Here is a 22,284-nt window from a genome sequence, read left to right on the forward strand (position 1 = left end):
TAAGTGGCCTATATTTTTTTAAAGTTCAAGTTTACAAAATTTTATAATAACCGCAATCAAATTCGGGGTATTCGACGCTTTAATTCGTAATTGTTTTAAAAAAATATTCGAAAATTATATAAAGATTTGAAAAGAACCACTTACGAGAAATTTTTACAGGACATGTATGCGATAAATGCGATTCTTCACCTTTCTTATTGCACACATATAATATGTACGATCATAACGAAACTGAATGTCCAACATCTCGAGTTATACTTTTTTCTCGATAATATGTATTCTAAATAACGTTTAGAAAATGGATTGGTATTTTCAACGCACTCAAAGTTACACACTAGTTTCATACCAGTAAGAAAAAACAATGTCGTCTATAATGCTTACCATGTATTTGAAAACTGAGCTATAAGCAAAACAAGTGTATGAAGTTTTAAATGAAATGACTCTGGGAGTCAATGCTATGTAGGTAATTGAAGATGAACGTTATAAAGTGAGCAGGAAAATGCTAGAAAAATATACAGACACGAATGAATACAAAAGCAATTAAGCGGCAATATATACCCTGGTTTAAAAACTCAAGATTAGTTAGAAGTCTCTGTGTCTAATTGAAATTATGATTTTAATTAGATTTAAACTTAAATTCAGTTGAAAGGCTATATGTGAGCCGTTCTTGTGCTATATTAAATTAGAGATTAGGTAGATTTTAGTACACACAGTATTTTTGACTACATAAATTTGCTTGAATAACTATCCTTACAATTACAATTATCCTTAATTAGTTTACAAAGTAAACTGTCATTTTTTTAACATGAAAATAAATGCTATATGGATATGTGGTGAATAATGCATGCATATTTGAAGGTAAAATACTAATGGAATAATGGAAATAAACATGGATGACTGGTAACAACCGAGTACTAATGTACTAGGTTAGTATCAGGAAAAATCTGAACTATAGAATGCCGTCGTGCGTGAGATATTGAAAGTCGGAAATATTCTGTACTAGGTTACAAGCCATTTTGTTGTAGACAAATGAGCTTTCGAAAAATAATATGCTGAATCATAGGCTATGTGAAAATCATTGAAGTAACACATTTGAATGAAATCTAAAACACAAATATATATATTTGTTCAAAGTGGTTGCAATTAAAAGCATGTAGAAGGCTTAATCAATCTTTCATCTTTAAGGTACCAGTTCAAAAGAAACTTCTCCGTTTATACCAGAGCCATAATCTGGTGAATAATTATCTTCGTCGTCTGGCGCTGAATAATAACAAGAATGAGAAGTTCTATACTTATTTTATACAACTAAACCTATTTCTATGTTTATAGTAACTATACCTAGTGATATAATCACGTTTTGTTAGGAAAATATTGTGTTCCATCATTCAGGATCTTGAAAAATTATGTGCGTATTTTTTCAGTCTCCAAATATTGAGCTCAAAATCGCAAAAGAAGGTATTTATTTATTAAAACGCGTGTCCAAAATTTGATATGAACAAAATATATGAAACAGTTATTAACTTTGAAACCGTATACCTATCTACTTAATGATTGCGAAACGAGACATGAACAACAAAATTTTCATATTAAACCAGAAGTGAAGAGCCTAATTTCACGATACTCCAAGGCTTCATTCACCTAAATTAAACGGATCCGCGAGCTATTCGTTTACTTATTAAAATACTGACTTGGATACTTTTGTAACTATCCAAAGAATAATCGCATTTAATAAAATTTGACAACCGCAATTCGAATATTTTTAAAATACAAAGCAGCACAAACATCCGAGTCATTAAATCAGTAATTTCAATTTACTCAGGAAAATTAATCGGTAAGAAACAATGTGTATTTTGTTTTCGTATTTTTGAATTTGTTATGAGGATCCGGTATAGTTAACCTTTTCACGGGCTCCATAACATCACAAGTTTGAAAATCCCTACCCTAACATATAAACTACGGTTATTTTGTTCAGTTTTTGTAGCTTCATGCAACAAAATATGCAAACTGTTATCATGATATGGATGGAACTATTCAAACCTGCTTCAATAAGATCTTCCTCAGCAAGATCTGTGTCGTCCTCGTAGATGGTTTCTCCATTGACGCCGATGACTGTGGATGATTGAGTTATTCGTGACACAAGCAGAATGATGACGTCATGAAATTTGTATGTACCGGATTATGACGTAATATCATGCACAAACACAAGTTAAGAATGATAAATTGCCTAATAGAATCGCTGAACTTATACATACTATGCTTTAATTAGGGCTTACATATATAAAAGCAATGTTTTTTTTTCAAAATATAATGCCATCATTTTAACTTAGTTTCTACTTAGTTTTTATGTAATAAATATGCCGTACGGAAATATTTTACTGCAATTCCAATTTGATGCTAAAAGCTTGGAAATCGAAAATTTCCTGAAGAAGGATTTATCTTGCTTTGTCCTGCGGATGTTTTATTACTAATTCACTGAAATCATGCAAAATATTATTTTAAATTTTATTAGAACCAAAAAGGCATGCCAGAGACAAAAATAAAAATGAATGAGGAACAAAATGAAAACAAAAGAACCAATCGCAAATCATATTTGTTATATACAAATACATTACAATCTTATTCGGTTGTTAAGAAATCTGTCCAACCTTGTACTACTGCTTCATGCTTGACTACTGATAAAAAAAATTAATAATTCAAATATAATTATCATGCAGTTGTGCATTAGTGAAATCCATAAGCAAAATATCATCTATTAAAGCATGTATAAGAGATACTCGAGATAGAATATGTGACAACACGGTAGAGCTTTTTTTTTTATTCATAAGCATGAACGATATTGGGGATAGCCAGAGAATCGACTCCCGTAAATAACTAATACTTGGTGTTAAAAAGAACGTAAGTATTTTTTGCTTAAGAGTGCAATGAAAGCCGAGTAGTCCTCGCTATAGTGATAATCGTCAATATTATAGTTGCAAAAAATTATTCAATCATTGGTATTGCAAGTAAGTTCACAGATTTCCACATAATTTAAAACTCATATGAACTAGATATTAAAAGTATAACAACAAAGTGGTAATAGGTTATCTATAGTAACGAATTAATTTGTAGTGGATGTTTAATTATTAAAAAGGAATAATTATTAGTGGCCACGGTCACAATAAAGTGTGAGAAATGAACGGATGTTAGTAAAGCTACGAAACTAGTTTGAAATTCCAATAATAACAATCCTTGATGAGCATACATTGGACTTCATTCAGCGAAGGTTAAAAAAGGAATTACAAATAATAGAAAACTAATTGAACAAATGATAATTTAGCGCTGTATATACTAAAAACTAAGAATCAGGTAGGTAAATTTAGGTAAATTTAGAGTTACTCATTCAATTGAAGTAGAGACGTTTAAAAATTATGTTATTTCGTTCATTTAAAAAACTAGGTGGTATGTCCTGGTATTAAATCATATATCCTGTTAAGTATCAATTAAACAAGGTTGTTTCAAAATTGATTGATTACATTCTAACTGAGTTCAATAAAATTAAAATCCAGATTATGTCAGACTAATAATTGTATCTTCTCATATTTGAGTCAACTTGATTATTCGTGCAAGTCCAATCCATGCAGAGTGCAAGTGTCAAGAGTTCAAAAGTTGTAGCAACGTTTATAGATCAAGGCGATCCTCACCTCTGAATTTTCCTTTCACATCTTTACATATTTTCTGAAGAAGATTGTCCTTAATCTTTGCTATTTCTGCGTACGTATCCACAATGTACACGTGGTCATCCAAAGGTTGCGAGGCAATCTCAGCCAATTCGACGTACTCTGAAGAATCGGTCACACCAATCGCGAAAATTGCAACACCTAAGAAAGAGTTGAGTAAATATAAGGTTAGTTTATTTTAGTATATCATTCAGAAACTCATCAGTGATATATACTATAAAAACTTAAATATAGTTAACTTTTCTTACATTGCATCGCAACAGAAAAGATTTTCTATTATTCTTTTCTGAAAAAGCTGCAAGTTAATAAATATACTATTTTGATGGCTCAGAATAAGACTGGCTTAATATTTAATGTCCTTAAAATGTTTTCTAATACCGTCTCTCTTGAGGGAGGCCGCTGGTTTTATAACATCATCCTGGCTTCTTCCATCAGTGATCACGACAATGACCTGTGGGTTTGCATACGAATATGCTGTGTTAGTTAGACAACAGGAGAATAAGACAGTCAAAAATGGTAGAGGACAAGTTGGTACGGCGCTAGTATCATAAAAATATATTTTAAACGAACAAAGAGATTATTGGAGAATAAATATGAGAAGACCGTTTTCAAAGTTGAAATAATATGATAGTCTTTTTAACAATTATGATCCACAACCTGGCTAGCTTTACGCCTCTCTCCAGATTCGCGTATTGTATTGAATATTTGTCTCGTCGTATTGAGGGCATGTCCAGTCTGTGTGTTTCCTTCTATATAACGAATATTTTCAATTGTGCTCAAAACTGCTGCTGGGTTGACAGATTCCTCAAATCTCAATTCAATTCTGTAAAATTTTGTTTTCGTATTGGTATTCGTCAATTCCATGTTAAAGTGACATAATCAGAGTTAGGCCTACACTTCATTCTGCACATATATTCTGACAGCTTAAAACACTTTCTAATCCTAATGTTTCAGGTTGGATGCATTGAATACTATTTGAATAAAAGTTTATGTCAAACATAATAGACATGTAAGCATTAAAAAGCAATAAACATTGCACCTGAAGGCAACTTAAAATGTATTATTATTGAATGCAGGTAAAATTTCACAAAGTGAGTGATGTGATGGAAATGCTCGTTTACCTTGGACTTTCGTTGTATTGTATGATTGACACACGGAATCCATCAGGTCCAATGTATTCAAGACTCCCGACAATATCGTATAAGAATTTACGTAGCAGGTTAAAGTCCTCATCTCCGACAGACGAACTTCCATCAACCAAAAAAGCGATATCTGTTTGGCTATCTCCGCATCTAGAGTATTCCTCATCGGGTGGCGGTGTTGGTTCCCCATCATCTTCGTCCGTGGCTGCACGGCATTTTAATTAGGAACAATAACAAAATTTTTAGGAATTATTATTATTTTTCTCGTTTTTACCATTGCGCTCGTTTTTTCTTTAGGTTGTTTCTATTATTTGAGCCGATTTTTTTACTGGCCAAACGATCAAAATCTATCGTTTTTGTTCGATAAAAAAGTCGAAAAATCTAGCAAACATTTAAAGATTTAATTGACTGCATTATTTTGGAAACGCGTATAAAAGACATAAAACGACGAAATTCAGAAAGAAACCCGAAAACCGTGAGGGATAAAATAGCTCATGCATTCATTCACTTTTTCATGCGGTGTAGCATAGAAATGGAAAACATGATACACTAAAATAATAAAGTACATAAAAAGTCAAAATTTTTAAACAGACCACGACTTATTAACAACCATGCTTTTATAAAGCTAAAACCTGATTTGAAGTCTTGTTACTGTTTAGTGGACTACCCTCAAACAAACCAAGGAGCTGAATATTAAAAAAGCTCACGTAAAGAAGAGGCAAATGTAAACAATTAATCGTGCTTTTTATTGTTCTCGTTATTAGTATTTTGTTTACAATTTATTATGAAAAGTGATCTTTGCTCGTGTAATTTCAAAATGAACATGAAAAAAGAAAACGAAAAAAGTCGAAACGCTGAAACTATATCAACTGAAAAGAATTTTCAGGACCAAAATAATGACACCGTAAACACTAACATAAAATTGATTCTCGTAATATTCGAAACTAAAATGCATTTATTCATCAATCCGGGGAAAATCGCATCAACTAAACATCTTGTACAATATAGCTGAAAACACCTTGGTCCTGTTTGCATTGATTGATAATACCTACTTTATTGGGTAACAACTACTTTTAATACATGAAATTAAAATTGGATTGAATATATATGCCTTTTTATATCGACATATGTTAGTACTGCATAATAAAAGCCTTAATTAGGAGACAAATTAAAAAAAATCAAATATATGCCAAATCTATAAATGAATAGTAGTTCCTCTTTCAATAATGAGTTTTTTTAGTTTGAATATTTTTATTACCATTATTTTTTGCCATCCATAAATGATTAAAATAAAATTTAAAGCAATTTGTTTGAATTGAAGTACAATATCCTTCGTGTAATTTAGATCAAAACAACTTTATCAAAAATAATTGATAAAGAAATATATGCAAACAACAAATATGCTATGCTGAAGAATGAATACTCAAGAAAAGCGCGTGATGATATGCTGAAAATAAATGCCGCGGAGAAAACAAAAAAAAACATATGCTTGATAACAATTGTTGTAATTACTGAATTCTAAACAGAAGAACCGTGAAAGACTGGAGTTTTCGGACCAAACATTCGACACTATTTATGAGATTATAACATGTTCTGCGAAAGACTTAGAACAGTCAATTGCTGGATATTGTGAATTAATTGAAATTATTTAGTTAATCAAAGGGCCAGTTGTGCTAAATCTAATTTGTTTAATTTCTATTTTTGCAGTAAAAAATTATTTTAAAACTATGTGGATTATTTTGTTTTGTTCTCGAAATCAGTTGTAGCAGCCATAAGTGAGCAATAATAATTATTTAGCTAATGCCAATATTAAATGTATATAAAAGTCAATTATCTTATATTGGATAAGCAAGCGTGGCGTCTGGAAATTTTCAGACTTTCTAACAACAAAGTCTTTGAAAGAAATATAAAAATGGGTTTGTCAGTAGAATAATCTAAGCGTGAAAGCGAATCTTGTTCGATCGACAATATTTTTACGTAGGGTATAATGAAAGTCTCTTTAATGGTTATGTTGAGCCAGATAAGTTGAATGAAAAGCCATAGTGGCAGATCCAGGATAACTGAGCAGTTTGATACATGTTGAGGGTTACAAGTTTGAAAATACTAAATTCAATGTTTCTCTCTAATCTTGAATGATCTCTGGTGGTGATGCAGCGGATTGCTTCTTGTGATGTCGTGGGTGTTTTCCAGCGTGGCGGCGCTTGCGTCGATTGACTGCATTGAGAAGGAAAAGAGAGAAACAGTTGAAGCATTGTATGTTTGTTTTCAATAATATTGGAATATATACATGTTTTAATAACATGATTGTTCACTATTCATTGCAGTAACTATTTTGATGAAAGGCCGGTTAAAAATCAACTGTTTCTCTTCTTGGCCTCATCAATGAAATAATATCAACTTCGAATTTAGTAATTTTTTAATTCCACAGACTTTTGAAACTTTTGGACTCATTTCATGGATTAAAAATGACTTTCGACTGAATTTTGCGTCGGACTTAGCTAACGTGAGTCGACGAAAACAGAACAGACGTGTCCAAGTTACTGCAATGAGATAGTGCAAACACGGACATGCATAAGACTTATTAGAAAAGCAATAGAAAAAAATATACCCAAACATACTGATGGACGAAAAATAAGAAATTAACTTCAATTTCAGAAAATTAGGTAACAGTTTAAAATAGGATTTTATATTCTGCGTATTTCAGCAGTCGTGTTAGCGTTATATAATGCAACTGCATCACGCTAACAGAGAAATGTAATTATTTTCAATGTATAACAATCGGTCTTGGATTAATTTCGATGAATTAAAATTTTGACGAATTGTTTCAAAAATAACGTGAAATGTTTCAAATCAAACACAAAGACCAAATGATAACATTTTTATGGTTAGTTCACTATTCTCACCAGATTAAATATTAGTGATTTTCATGCTCAATGACAAATGCAAACAAAACAGAAAAAACATTCGTCGATAACGTTGAATGATAGAAAGCAAACTTAAATTACTCAGGCTTATATATTGCACCACAAAGCACACACAAGCATAAGAATATAGACGTAAAAAGATATGAGTAATATTATTTTCCTTGCAGACCGATACTTAATATGTGGTTTAAATTTTTACAGAATGAAGCACTAAACATGGCTGTTTGATGAACAGAGTTCTCGTATCCACGTTATCTGATATTTTGTCAATTTTCAGATATGTATTATTTTGGAGCATGTATTGATTTTTACATAACATATGAAATCATATTTTCGCATTTTAAATTTTTTTTGCTGCACTTCTTATTTTATTTAAGGCTATTAGTAACTGAATGCCTCACCTTCAGTGGTCTTTGCAGCATCTGGGAAGTGAGAAAAATGGAGAGAAAGAAAAAGGAGAGAACATATGTCAACAAAAACACAGAAAAAAATGCAATAAGAGATTCATGCACGCTACCCCCCGTCAAGGATGGACATGTCTACATGCCTAATAAATACACTATTATTTGATTACATATGATAAGACATTATATAAATTACTAAACCAAGTGCGAAACTATGAAGGCATGCAATGCGAAATGTGCACAATTTACAAAAAGCCTCGCGTGCATTTGGTGAACGCGTGCATTTGGGGAAGCCTAGCTTTATTGAGTTTAGTTTTTAGCAAGAAACGCCATTGTTTGTCGTATGATTTCGTGATCTTATTTGTTTAGAAATCTTGACGCGTTCTTCTATTTTGTATGATACTACTGAATGAATTTCTGAATGGAATAAAATGAGTGAAAACTTGAATATTTTATTGCTTTTTATTTTCAAATGAGTAATTATGTGCTACCCTTTGATTTTGATTTGATACCTTCTTTGCAAGAGTTGATACAAGGTTCTGAAGCACTCTATCCAACACATCGAAAAAGAAAATAAGAAAAAACGAAAAGTGCGTGATGTTAGCGTGAAATATATTATTTTTGAACTTTAATCTTTCAATTAGGCTTGGCATTATTTTTAATGTTTCGTAATTAAAAAATTATCATCCGAAGTTAGTTTATCGTAGTGCAAATATATTATTACAGCGATAATTCCCAAAACAGCTATGCGCCATTACAGATAATTATTATTAGTTTAAAGTGATAGTAAACTCATCGCAAATATATCCTAGATTCATTGTCAAATATTATAAATATTCAAAAACAATAATCTATAAACAATGCTATCATTGAATGTTGTTGATGAAGCAAGTATTGATAGCAAATTATAATAGCTGGGCGATTAATAGCATGGTATATTCTTGAATTACAGATTATTTGAGGACTCTTTTGGGGGTTGGTGGCAGGTTAGTCTGTTACTAATAAGCTAACATTAGCCTACTATTAACAAAATATGTACGGGGAATGGAGAAAGAAAACAATAAGAGCAAGAAATAAAGTGTAGCAAAATCATGCAAAACTAATCAAATTTCCAATATTTTATACTACCTTCGTTTTTGCAGAATTATTTAATTATTTAATTTATTTAGATATTAATAGCGGGCATATCTCACTTTTGGAAAGATTAAGCCAAAGTTTTATAATATGAGTTTTACGCAAACACTTATTGATTGTAAAAAACTATATTTACATATAAATATTAGAAGGTTAATAAGATCCAATTTAACAATTTTGAATTTCGGATTCATCGAACGTAAAGTATTTTTAAAATTAGCATACTAGGTAGCATACTGAATATCAGTGGGGAGAATTATAGGAAAAATTAAAAATACAAACGTAGAAAAAGAAAGAACTTGTGCACAAATTAGTTGAAAGCTTGCAAATTAGTTTTCAGCTAAAAATAAGCAAGAGAATTATTTCCTGTCAAGTGATACCTTCTCTTATTTGTTCTCCAATTTCGCGACAACTCTCTAGCACGAGTTGTTCGACAACACTCTCCAAGCGAGCAAAATCATCGACGGTAAAAACTCTGTTTTTTGTCATGTGAGCGAAATCCTCCAATTCTTCAAATCGAATCTTGTCTCCTACACCGACAGCCAGCATGATGTTGTAAAATTCTCTTGCCTCGTCAATGGCGGATTGGTCACGGTCCTCACTTGCATCGCCATCCGTCATGGTGATCAGGATTTTGTATGAGTCCGGTCTGATTCCGGGGGATACATTACTGTTCACGAAGCGAAGACCTCTGTAGGTTTTTGTTCCCGATCTCATTTGTTCTATGGATTCGACTCGATCTTTGATTTCGTTGGATGATTCATAGATGAGAGAATGCACTTCTGTGCGACTGGCTTCGGAGAACTGCACCACGTCTATTTGAAGAGGACTCTCACGGTCCATTGGGGCAAAACTTTTAACAGTTTGGAGGATCCACTGCTGTACATTGGCAAAGTCATCTCTGTCAATCGAATCGCTTCCGTCGATGAGGAATACCAAATCAACTGGATATTCTGTGCATACTATATCGATTGTCTTATTATGTGGTTCAGCTGTATAGACCATCAGCGTTGATGATTTGACATCATATTGTTGTTGACGCATGTAGTGACGGTGAATTGTGGTTGCCGTGCAAAAAAGTACACACAAAAGCAAGTGAATTTACATGACAATGGCAAATGTTGCTTGCTATGTAACACCAAAGCGCTATTTTTACAATACGAAGCTTGAAATAGGTGATGAGAGTATGATTATGAATGTACTAACTATATATATCGCCGTTTCACATCTATATTATATCTTCAAAGTAATGTATTATGTTGCATTACTATCGCTAATTCTGTGGTTTTTAAAAAGCTAACTTAAAAAGGAAATATATCTCTTCACAAGCTTTCAAAAAATATGAAGCTGAACAAGGCTATCCAAATCTAAACTTTTTTAGATTTGGCATGCACAGTCACACACAACACCACAAATTATTCACCAATTTAGACATGCTAGTGACTGCTGACCACGTCATGACAAACAAGTTGTATTGCATACAAGCAACATACATTGATGAAAAAGGTATTCCGGGTTTCAATAACTGTTTATTGGAGTTACCTCGAATCCTATTCTATGGAAATATACTTATGCCAACTTTTCAGCCCGATGGTTGTAACTATTAACTCACGTAAGTAGAACTTGTTTCGCTTACCGCATTCTAAAAAAAAAATTATTTTTTGAAGAAAAAGTTATAGATGCTGATAATAAAAAACACGAAGTTTAGAAAATGCCTGTTTATTTTGTTGTAAGAAATTAATATTAAAACTAAACGTGTTATGGTATATATATCGATAGAGGAATAAAGGTCATTTACACAACTTTCGTTAAATATATATATACTCGTATACAAGTTCGAATATTCACCAGTGTTCGGAATAACTTTTTCAAAATCCGAGGATTTGATTAATTAGATAAAAATGAGATTTGCGCCAATGAATGCTACAAATTGAAACTTAGTTGGGTTACAAGCTTCGACAGAGACGTACATAAAAAAATGCTACATAAATAAATATCAAGTTTAATTAAGATATGAACCTCCTGGCAGAAGATCTCTGATGATATCCACAATCATCGGTTTCAGTTCTTCTATATTCAGAGCACCTTCTTCACCTTTGGGTCCAACATTTCCCTGATTATAAATGAAAAAGTAAATAAATATAAGTAGAAAGTTGGAAATACATCCCCAAGAAGGCAAAGCTCAAATAAATTGACACGATGGTCGCGCACCGGTACCGGTACGGTAAGGTCCTAGTCTACCATCGAATTTAATGAAAAGACCGTTGCAAAATAAAAACAAAAATAAAACATCGAGGTATGGTCTCGTAGGACTTGTGAAAGAAAATTACCGAAAAAAAGTAAAATTTTAAAAAATTTAAAATCAATTGGTGCATTAGTTCCAGAGAAAGGTAATTTTTTTTCTACAAAATCAACAACAATAATGTATTAAAAGAATCCCTAGTCTTACGTCGTGTGCAATAAAAATAGGTAATCTTACTCTTGGTCCTTGGGAACCGGGAGGTCCTTGCAAACCATTCAGTCCGTCTTCGCCGGCGGAACCCCTTTCTCCCTGGAACAAAATGGTAAAACATTAGGGTTGTAAAAAGTTGATGAAGTTTCATTGTTATAATATAACGATTTTATATATTATATTTCGATTTAATTTTAATTCGTCTTTTTGTTTGAATTGAGGTTATGGAGATTAAACACACAATCATCAAGTCGAGTTATGATTTAAGTCGGTTGAAGGATTGGAAATATTCAAATTTGGCTCTCACTCTAGCCGTACTAATCATCGCTTCAAGATGCCATACATACCTTTTGCCCCTGTATACCGGATGGTCCTCTTGGTCCAGGCACAACAGATTCAGCACCGTCCGCTCCTCTTTCGCCAGGTTCGCCCTATGATTAAAAAATAAAAGATGTCAAATTTAATAATACTGAAAACAGAATTTATTACTCAATCGTAGTACTTTTATATATATATATATATATATATATATTCACTTTTAACATGACAACTTATTCTAATTATGAAATTTTTGAATACAAAAAAGCTTATTTTGAAACAACCTGTGGTCCACGAGGTCCAGGAATTCCCGGAGGACCCAACGGTCCGGCATCTCCATCAAGTCCACGTTGACCAGCTTCTCCCTTTCGCCCTTGAATTCCTGCTTCGCCACGAGGTCCTTGGAGTCCGGGGGGTCCCTGAAAAACCAATAATAATTTTTGAATTTGCCAACGCAGAAACTCAGTATATATCATTGTCTTTAGCTAATTTTCAGTTTTGAAAATTAGAACATTGGCTTTCATCAAATCGGTTACATTGACTTTCTCGTAATTTAGCTGTTTTATAATCTGCTAATTTAGCTTAACTTGTCGAATACAGTAGTGGTTTCCAAACTTTTTTTTTCCGCGACCGCAATTTTCGGAAAATAAAAATTATAGATACTCGTGACCTCACAATAAAGAATATACAGCAATTTAAAAAAAACATTAGATATTATTTTAATTATCTTAACGAGATCATACGTCTGTCTTCTGTAAGTTTTCGGAACTTGGTGTGGCGGTACTGGACGTGGACGGACAGAGGAATAGCAGAATATCAGTGCGATAGAGTGAAATAATTTTTCCACCCCTTGGTTGTGACCCAAATTATGGATAACCCCCAAGCTAGTCAAAGATAACTTGAAAAAGAAAAAGGTTGACATGTAATTGTCATTTAATATTTAAACAAAAAGCAAATTCCACTTTCCTGCCAACAAATCCGAGAGACTTGTGTGCGCCGTATCTTCTTCAAGCGATGAGGGCGCGACCCACAGTTTGGGAACCACTGGAATATTATCATTGGTATGATGATATATAACATTAGGCGACTATTATCTGATGTACTAGCCCTGATTTCATAATAATATAACATAAGCTGCCGCTAATAATTTTACAGAAACTTAGTATGCGATCGCAGATATTGGCATTCTTGATATTCTTGATCCAAGATATAGCTTGATATATTGATACAGATATAGCTTTCTAGGTATCATCAGTCATCACTGTCATCTAATGCCCTTTATTCTAACTCTTACACTTGTGAATGTTCTATATTTTCAAATATTCTTGAATCAGAATATATATACTTACAGCTGATCCATCAGCACCATCAAGTCCAGGTAATCCCCGATCGCCCTGAAATAAAATTATAACGACAATGATACGATTGAAAAATTATTTAGATTATTCACTTATATTTTAAATCAAAGTTAAATGGCATCTGTGTCATAGTTTGTTATTGGTGTTTAACAACAGTGAGAAATTTATATTAAATTACAAATCATGTTGGGGATACCATACAGCTTCCAGGTTAATTTTATAAGACTTTATATTTGATATTGACCAATACAAAAAGTGTTTAAAAATGAATGAACAATATACTCACAGGAATTCCAGCTGGACCAGGTTTTCCACAAAGACCTTGGGGTCCAGTCATACCCTGTAAACATTGAAATTTACTCAGAATTAGCAAAATTTTATTTTATCTTCTAATTTCAAGGAATATTTAGAGTATAACTTGATTTAAATTAAATGAGAAGATGTCAAAAAAAGACTGAAAATTTGAAACGACTTTTAAATCTGCCAACAAAGTATTACAACTAACTATTTATCATTTAGAATTTGAAAAAAATGCGTAGTTTAAACTCACCTTTGGACCAATCATTCCTTTGTTTCCCAAATCACCCTGTAAATGCAAAAAATACAATGTTAATCGTAGTTTAAAAGCAGAAATATTTGAAAATATTTGCAATTCGCAAGTACCAAGAATGTTTGCTTAAATTTATATTCTAATTAAAATATTCAATAATGCACCTTATCTCCTTTGTCTCCCGGTCTTCCGTCGATACCCTGAACGAAAAAAACAATGCATCAATTTCTTAAAATTTACGCATTACTATGAAGTCATATAAAGTGTATTTTACGTCAATTCCGATTCCATCTTCTCCTCTGTCTCCCTTTTCTCCAGTTTCGCCCTATAAACAATCAAAGATAATAAATGATAAATAAACATTGGAATTGTTTAACGAGACAATTCGTAATAAAATAAAATAAATATAAAAATATCGAGATCAAAAAAACAAAAATAAGAACCTATTATTTATTCATTATTTTATAAAAAAAAATGAATAAATAAATAAAATAAATAAATTTAAGTACAGGAGCATAGAGTATTAGAAAGTAGTAATAAGTTATTATACCTTGTCACCGTATTCTCCCTTTAAACCTTCAGGTCCCTAAAAATATAAGAATAAATACTTTAGTGTAATTAAAGAGATTAAATGCAATTATATATATTACACAAAATGTATTACAAATAAAAATGTATTCGAAAACATAAATTACGACATATAAATAGACGAAATTTAAAAAAATATTTGTAGTTGAATTTGTAAAATAAATGTCCAGTACTGACCGTTTCACCAGTGTCACCCTTTTCTCCAACATCACCTTTATCACCATAATCACCCTAAGTAAAACAAAATTAATAATAATAATTATTTCCTAAAAAATAAAAAAAAGATTTCAAATGGTTTGAGGATATATTCAATCTCATGTAATGTACATCGTAGAAAGTATATTCATCAATAATATTTTTGTTGACATTTTTATTTATTACATGCATAAATATAGCTTACCTTATCTCCCAAGTCACCCTTAGGTCCTATTTCTCCGGTATCTCCCTAAAAGCAACATACATGATTTATACTGATATCTGTATAAGCACAACGTATTTTCTACATGTCGTGAAAAATTGGATTGCTTGAATAAAAAGCAAAATACCATATTGTAGAAAGGAGCAAAATAGCTTTGGAAACTATAAACCTGTAAATACTTCAAGGAAGCGGGCATAGCATCGTAGGCAATAATTTTTCAGAAAATGAAGAGGTGCGTGAAAGTCTTTTTCGACACTAGGGGTCTTTTTTCAGAAACTGACAATTTTAAAACATTTATAACAGTAGAAATATAACTCTTACTCAACTTGTACTATGAATTTGAGCAATATTATATAAAAAAAAAAAGATTATAAATAAAAACAAACCTTTTCTCCAACTTCTCCTTCGGGTCCTTGAATACCCTAAAAATAGATTATGACAAAATTATAATATGAATGGTAACAAATTTCTGTGTTGTGCAATAAATGGATTTACTTTTTACAGTAGACAGGGGATGGCTAACGTTTTTGGATCTGGGACAAAATAGTTTCTATACCTTGAGTATAAAAAGAGTTTATGAATAGAAAACTATTCTTTTGAAAGATCTTTCATTTCTTCTTGGCTGGGCTAAATTAAGACTTGACTTATTTCCAGGTTAACAGTAATCTTCAAACCATAACTTTTGTTACCACATCGGTCGAGTCGGATTATAATGTCGAATGGCCGCGTGAAGTAGTTTGCCCATGCGATTTTAGGCTCCCTATAGAAATCTAAATAACTATTTAAAGGTTTCGCCATTAAAAAGCCCCACTCCATAAAATTCAAAAAATATGATGCTACTAATATTTCGAATTACCTCTAATCCTTGATCACCTTTAGGTCCAACTTCTCCCTGGAAAGGCAATTTGTTATGTGTTATTTAGGGAATAGTTTTTCAGGCGGAAAAACTTCAATTGAGATTAGACAAAATTGCAGCTGTTCAAATTTTGAACCAGAAGAAGTTTTTTAATATGATATAGCATTTCTTTTAAAATGCATTAGATTAACATAAATATAAGTTTTACTATTTAAGAAGTGTTTATACTGTTGGTAAAATGCAGTATAATTTTGTAGGTTGTTCTAAAATTGCATTCCATGCACTAAAAATATGTTTTACTATATAAAGAAATTTATTAGAAAGTCTTTTTTGTTTTTATTATTCTTTTTCAAGATTTAATCCAAATAGCTGCATTGCCGTAAAACTGTTATATATGCATTTGGTATATTGGTCTATTGGCCTTTTGACAAAAACAAAACTGTACTACCGTATCTCCTTTATCTCCGAATTCTCCCTTTCCTCCCTGTCATAAGAAATTAATTGTTGACATTACATCTGTCTAGTTTTATATATAAATACACTTACTGAGCTTCTTTGTACTTTATCTTACCTTTTCGCCTTGTTCGCCCTGTTAACAAAAAGTAGCAATTTAAATTATATATTAAAATTTATCAATTTCAAATTCCCTACGTTTAGTTTTTATATAAACTTTCTCAACGCAACATCGCGATCCGCCAAAATGGAACGATTACCCATAGCATGAGTGGCCGCAGAAAAGCTAACCCGTAGTAAGATTCGTACAAATTCAAGAAAACACAGCCCAGGAAACAAATAATTGATAATCAGGTTTGAAAAGTAAAAGTTATTAGATATAAACTCCACAAAATATTTCATAAATGGTAACATACCTTTGCACCGATATCACCTACGTCACCTTTAGGTCCTACTTCACCTTGTATACCAGGTTCGCCCTGCAAAAAAAAACATATCAAAATATTTATGACGAACAATCAAATAACGAAATGTACCGCAATCGGAGGAAATATTTATTGGTTTTCTTTACTAATGGTTTATACTGAACTCTGAGATTTGAATTATTGGGCAAATGTTCTCTACTCAGTGATATTTTCAAAGCATTGTGTTAAATATGTATTAAAGTTTAAAGTTCAGATTCTTCACTTTTATGAGATATTACGTACTATGATGCTGTCGCCTTTATCTCCTTTGTCTCCCTTTTCACCTTCTGGTCCAACTGGAAGCTGGAATTTGGATAATATATATGTAAAATAAGACCTAAGTATTACTGGATCAAATTAGTAGGGTGGTGTCCAATGTAAAAACTGTTAATGATAAATTGCCTCCTATTTAGATTTTATCAAAAACACAGAGAAATATATTGTAACAATATGAGTGTGTTTGTACACATACGATATTCACTGTGAAATTCCCTTCAGCGCTGCAGCGAAATGTGAAAAATTGAAGTTTATTTCAAACTTTTTAAGATGATATCATAACGATATGATTAGAGATTATTATTAGTGTTTAAATATTGCAAAATAGTGACCTTTAAAATATGTTAAACGAATTTTATTTTAAAAACTATAACATTATTTTAAACATAAATTTATAGCAGTCGTTTATCGTCAAAATAAATTTACAAATTTTACATATAGAAGAGACCAAAAACGGTAAAAGGTTCGAAATTTGACCTAGAGTATAGTGAACAGTGAACATACCTCGCAATCGCAGGTGCAGTTATTGCAGGGACTTTTCAAATCGTCTGGTGGTTTAAAATTGCACTGAAAAGCAGAAGTGATAAAAGCAATGTTATTTCAAGTATTCTGAAAATAGGTGAGTTTATCCGACTCATGCTTTATTATTCACTTTTATTTGAAAAATCTTAAAAAGTAAATAAACTACTAAAAAGCACATGCGCATATACCGTGATAAACATATTCATTTAATATAAAATTTTAAGTCATATGGGTGCAAGAAAAAAGGTTGAAATAAAACGCAAAAATATCATAAATTTATATATTTTTCCTAAACAATTTGATTTCCCCTTTATTGGATTTTGTATTCTTCAACTTACGTCCTGAAAAAGAAAGAAAAGAAAATTAATAATGAAATTTGTATACATCTATATATTTGGTCAAATGTAAAAATACTTACAGTGGCCTCTTTCGCGAGCGATTGTACAACATCACGTGATCTCATCGATACGAATTCACTATCCTCTGTTGTCTGAATTTGTGCGATCATATTGAGAATATTGACATCCGGGCAAAGACCTTCTTGCCAATCGAGAGAATCAGGTCCGTTTATGCCACTAAAACAGTAAACATTTGCCACAATAAGAAGAAAGAGAAGACAAGATTATAAAATACGAAAAATTGTCGCTATTCGATGAGCAGAAGCACTCAACGCTCAAAACTTATGTTCCCCGACGCCTGGCCCAAGAAAAATCAATTTTACTGCATATTCCGAGAACTGTTTGATTTGATTTATGACTAATCTCAAAAACAAAACAAAGGCTGACAAATTGCACACAAACCAACAAGACTGAAACGTCTGAGGGCTGCAAACAAATGTCGATTCATGCTTATTGCTGATTGTTCATTGTTACGGAAATAGTCAAAGATACGGTTCTCGTAGAAACATTATTGGTACCATATTTGATTTTAGAAAACCTTATGCAAATTTCGCTTACTAGCATCGCTTGGTCACTGAAACAGGATATACCAGTATACCGTTCTTTTCCATCAGCGAAACCGAATTTTGTATATCTGTGTCTTTAACATTGGGGTGACTTTTTCCATTGGTGAGGAGAATTACTACCTGTAGTCGGCAAATATATATAACATAACTAAATATTTATTTATTTATCATTTGTGCAATGTACTTTATATCGATATGTTTTTACACAAAGTTTTATATGTACTACGTACATTTTTAGAAGTATGAAAATCTGGTATATTACATACCTTTCTCGGAACACCTCTCTTCCTTAGGACTTCATCAGGTCTTGGGTTTCCCTCAAATGCACCGACAGTCTCGTTGAGAGCTAGGTAGTAGATAAAGGTTTAGTATAAACAATAAATTTCCCTCTTCGTGGGTATTTGCAGAATTGTGATTTGAGCCAAAACTAGGCAATCACTGTTATTGCATTTTACGGTACCTTGATAGGTGATATAAGTGAGCCTTTCTAGTAATGTACCAATTTGTGATGTCACGATCACGTTAACTGACATTTTCCCCAAAACAAGTAGTTTTATTTAATTAATTTCGACGACGGAGAAGAAATGATAAATCTTGATATTTGGCACAAATTTTATTAGATTCATATTCTAAAATAAATAAGAAAAAGATGAGACCTTTATCAAGGTAGGCTCCTTCTCCAAGAAATTCTAGTCTGACAATTTTGTCACGAATGGCGTTTCGGAGGTTTCTACTGGTTTCAGGATTTTGGTAGTTTTCAAAATCACTCAGTGATACGGCATGTTTAATCTCACTGCTGAACTGTAATAGAATAAAATCTTTACTTAGTGTTTAAACGTTTAAAATAAATAAATAAAAATAATTAGAAAGTCAGAATATACTTGCCAGTATATTAGTATTTGAACCTTGTCAACACAAAAAAGGAACGCCGACTCAAGTGTACCTATTATTGGAACCAAAAATAAACAACGATGCCCTTTTGTTAATAATTGAAACTGAAAAATTAACGCTTGTTGACACTGACTTTCACCTCCATATTTCAATATTTATTCAGTAAAGATTATTGATTCGTTCAAAAGAAGAAAGTCGCCCACAACATGTCAATAATTGTATGTTTATTGCTATTATTATACCAAATCTTGGTAAATTTGATAAAAACCCGATCTATCTCATGAGAAAATACCTGCATAATCCCCAATCTTGTCTTGTCTTCTCCAAATCCACCATCTCCTTCTAATTTGTGGATTTGATTTACAAGATTTTCCAGAAATCCCACCATACGTCTGTGATGATCTCTGAAACAGGCACTGCTGTCGACGGCAACAATAATGTCGTTCATGCACGGTTCCGCAATATAGGCTGATAATAACAAGATACAGAAATAACTTTGCTGTTATTATGGGAATAGGAACCTGGAGATTTGTCTTAAAAAGCCTACTATTCTTCTAATTTTGTATGATTGAAAAAAGTATATTAGAGAGAAAGAATCATTTCAATTGTGTATGGGGAAAATTTTTTAAAATTTGACACGAAATATTCGTTTGTCTGATGGAATAGACGAAAGTTGGCATAGTATCGTATACTACGGCCTGTATTCATAGTGTATGTGTGAGGAACAGTTCCAATGGGGAAAAATTTCATTTGAACAAAACTATGCAGATGTGATGCGGGACAGGATGTGATATATGGCGTATTTATCTTTTTATTTTAACATATATGCCTAGTCAATTGAAGCAGTTTTTTGGTCTTTTCCGATCTTACGCAACACTGAAACAAAAACTAAAAAAAAGATTGAAAACAAGTTTCGTTATCATTAATCAAAATTATCGATTTTTTTGTCATTTTGAAACCATCGGTCAGTGTGGCCAGGATTAAGTGCTTCACCTAGGCGATACGGCCAATCGAAAGCGCGTTAGCGCGTGAACTTTTATCCCGTCACGTAGCGGCGGGTTCAAAAACTAAACCTTGTACGTACATATCGCGGTTAGTTAGTTTAATCAGAATTACCAATCATTAAATTTGGAAATGCAAATCCAAATGTTTGTAGAGTGAAACTAATATGTACTCAAGAACACGCGCCATGGTTTCCGATATCGTGTAAGATTGTTCCGCGGCGCCCCAACGCGAACACCAGCTGACCAAACATATGGCTTGTATCTATTCTGAGGATATCGTATCCGCTCGCCGGTGCCAAATGGTCGGTGCTAGTGCCCCTTTTTCGGAAATGCCAGAAGCATTTAGAAATAAGTATATTCAACCGAAAAGTACGCTAATAAGGATATGAATCTAAAATGGGTGAGTCAACGTGTGGCTATTATCAAAGTTCGTTATCATTTCGAAGGATAAGTAAAGAATCTAAACGGATATAAGACACGTTACAAATGAAAAATTTCTAATTTCCCAATGACTTCCTCTTGAACAAAGCTTTTTTATGAAATCATTTGACATTGAACTTTTTTATTCCATATATTATAGAAAACAAATTTTGTTTTTGATACGCTCGGAAAAGTATGAATACACATTGGAAATACATAGTACATCCGCTATGGGTCAAAAAATGCTTTTATAGTAAATGACCTTTGACACCTAAATAATGTGAGAACAATATGGTTTGAAAATCAGCGGGGTGAACGTCATTGCTCACTTGCGTGAAACAATATTTTTTAGGCTACTGAACATGATAATCCGGGGAGATTTAAGCGTTATGGTCTGTTGCTTATCTCAGCGCCTTGGGCTTATATCCCGAATAATGCACTTGTGTATTCATTTACCACATATGATAACAGGACTCTTTACACATTCCATTGTGCGATTAGAGCATTGAATATACTATTGAGTGTTTTCTCTTCACGTGAAGTATATTAGAAATTTTCTTTATTTAAGATATTTGCTAAATACATAAAAAAAAAATTATTCCAAATAATTGACTTGAATTTTTGTGACTGATGGTGCTTTAAACCGTGGATATCTCATTTTTAGGTATTTTTTTGTTGTAATGAGATTCGGGAAACTAAATTGGATTAATTTATTTAGGAAACAATTTGTTGAATTGGCCTAATCATTTAGCTAGATTGTTCAGCGAATATCGTAAAAATTGTAATGCCGTAATCAATGGATAATAAAAATATGCATTTTGGGTTCAAATATTAGCAGTTTGAGTGAAATCAATCACTTTTAGCTTCATCTATAGTTTAACTCACGTGCGGGCTTTGGTTCACAACATTTGCAAGTACATTGTCCCATCACACTTTTTGGCAAAATTGCAGTAACTGAAGCCAGAGGGTCGTCGGATAACATTAGTGTTCTCATGCTTTGGCGTTTGCGTTTTCGTCCCTCGGTTGATAAAAACAGAAAAATTACCAACAGACTTGTCAGCAGGAAATATTTTCCCGCCATGGTTGTTGTAATGTCTGAATGTTACCCAAAGGCTGAGGAGAATGACCAGTGTTAATTATGAGAAATACTGAATTGGTTTGGATGTTACCTGTAAAAATATTTTGTTGAACATGGTTAATCTGCTTCATGTATGAATGGCGATTGATAAAACAAGATACAACGCTCCACATTTTTTCAATATTCAAATACAACATATAAAATTTTTATAACTGGTACAGATATGATTAATAAAACAGAGATAACAGCCTATAAGCCATTGATAAAGATCCAAGATGAGGTTTCACTGCTTTTTTAATTGTTGGTGAGAAATAATAAAATCATTCTTATTTCCGTTTTGTGATATATTTGA

General features: G+C 32.3%; 1 protein-coding gene across 1 annotated transcript; it reads right to left on the bottom strand.

The window, feature by feature from the left end:
- Window positions 1–367: 367 nt before the first annotated feature.
- On the bottom strand, window positions 368–22,042 carry LOC120339502 (uncharacterized). The gene is made up of 34 exons (XM_078116582.1): window positions 21,740–22,042; window positions 19,723–19,898; window positions 19,196–19,340; window positions 18,806–18,885; window positions 18,532–18,659; window positions 17,960–18,150; window positions 17,558–17,634; window positions 17,021–17,080; window positions 16,730–16,792; window positions 16,432–16,449; window positions 16,309–16,344; window positions 15,861–15,896; window positions 15,391–15,426; window positions 14,987–15,031; window positions 14,764–14,817; window positions 14,549–14,584; window positions 14,273–14,323; window positions 14,163–14,198; window positions 13,999–14,034; window positions 13,735–13,788; window positions 13,440–13,484; window positions 12,375–12,509; window positions 12,120–12,203; window positions 11,800–11,871; window positions 11,326–11,433; window positions 10,957–10,962; window positions 9,701–10,403; window positions 8,184–8,204; window positions 4,838–5,063; window positions 4,374–4,539; window positions 4,095–4,167; window positions 3,681–3,857; window positions 2,038–2,109; window positions 368–1,260 (listed from the first exon to the last, which is right to left on the bottom strand). Exons 1-34 carry the CDS (start codon window positions 21,933–21,935, stop codon window positions 1,181–1,183), a joined length of 3,522 nt encoding a protein of 1,173 aa, XP_077972708.1. The 5' UTR covers window positions 21,936–22,042; the 3' UTR covers window positions 368–1,180.
- Window positions 22,043–22,284: the final 242 nt, after the last annotated feature.

This window comes from Styela clava, chromosome 9, assembly GCF_964204865.1.
Source record: "Styela clava chromosome 9, kaStyClav1.hap1.2, whole genome shotgun sequence".
NCBI lineage: Eukaryota > Metazoa > Chordata > Ascidiacea > Stolidobranchia > Styelidae > Styela > Styela clava.

What these genes read in the sequence shown, in the direction of transcription:
- LOC120339502 (XM_078116582.1), bottom strand. Translation starts at nt 21,935, where the DNA reads ATGGCGGGAAAATATTTCCTGCTGACAAGTCTGTTGGTAATTTTTCTG. An exon ending in TTGTGAACCAAAGCCCGCAC is followed by an intron (nt 19,899 to 21,739) that starts GTGAGTTAAACT and finishes TGTTATTATCAG; the next exon opens with CCTATATTGCGGAACCGTGC. An exon ending in TCAGTGACCAAGCGATGCTA is followed by an intron (nt 18,151 to 18,531) that starts GTAAGCGAAATT and finishes TTACTGTTTTAG; the next exon opens with TGGCATAAACGGACCTGATT.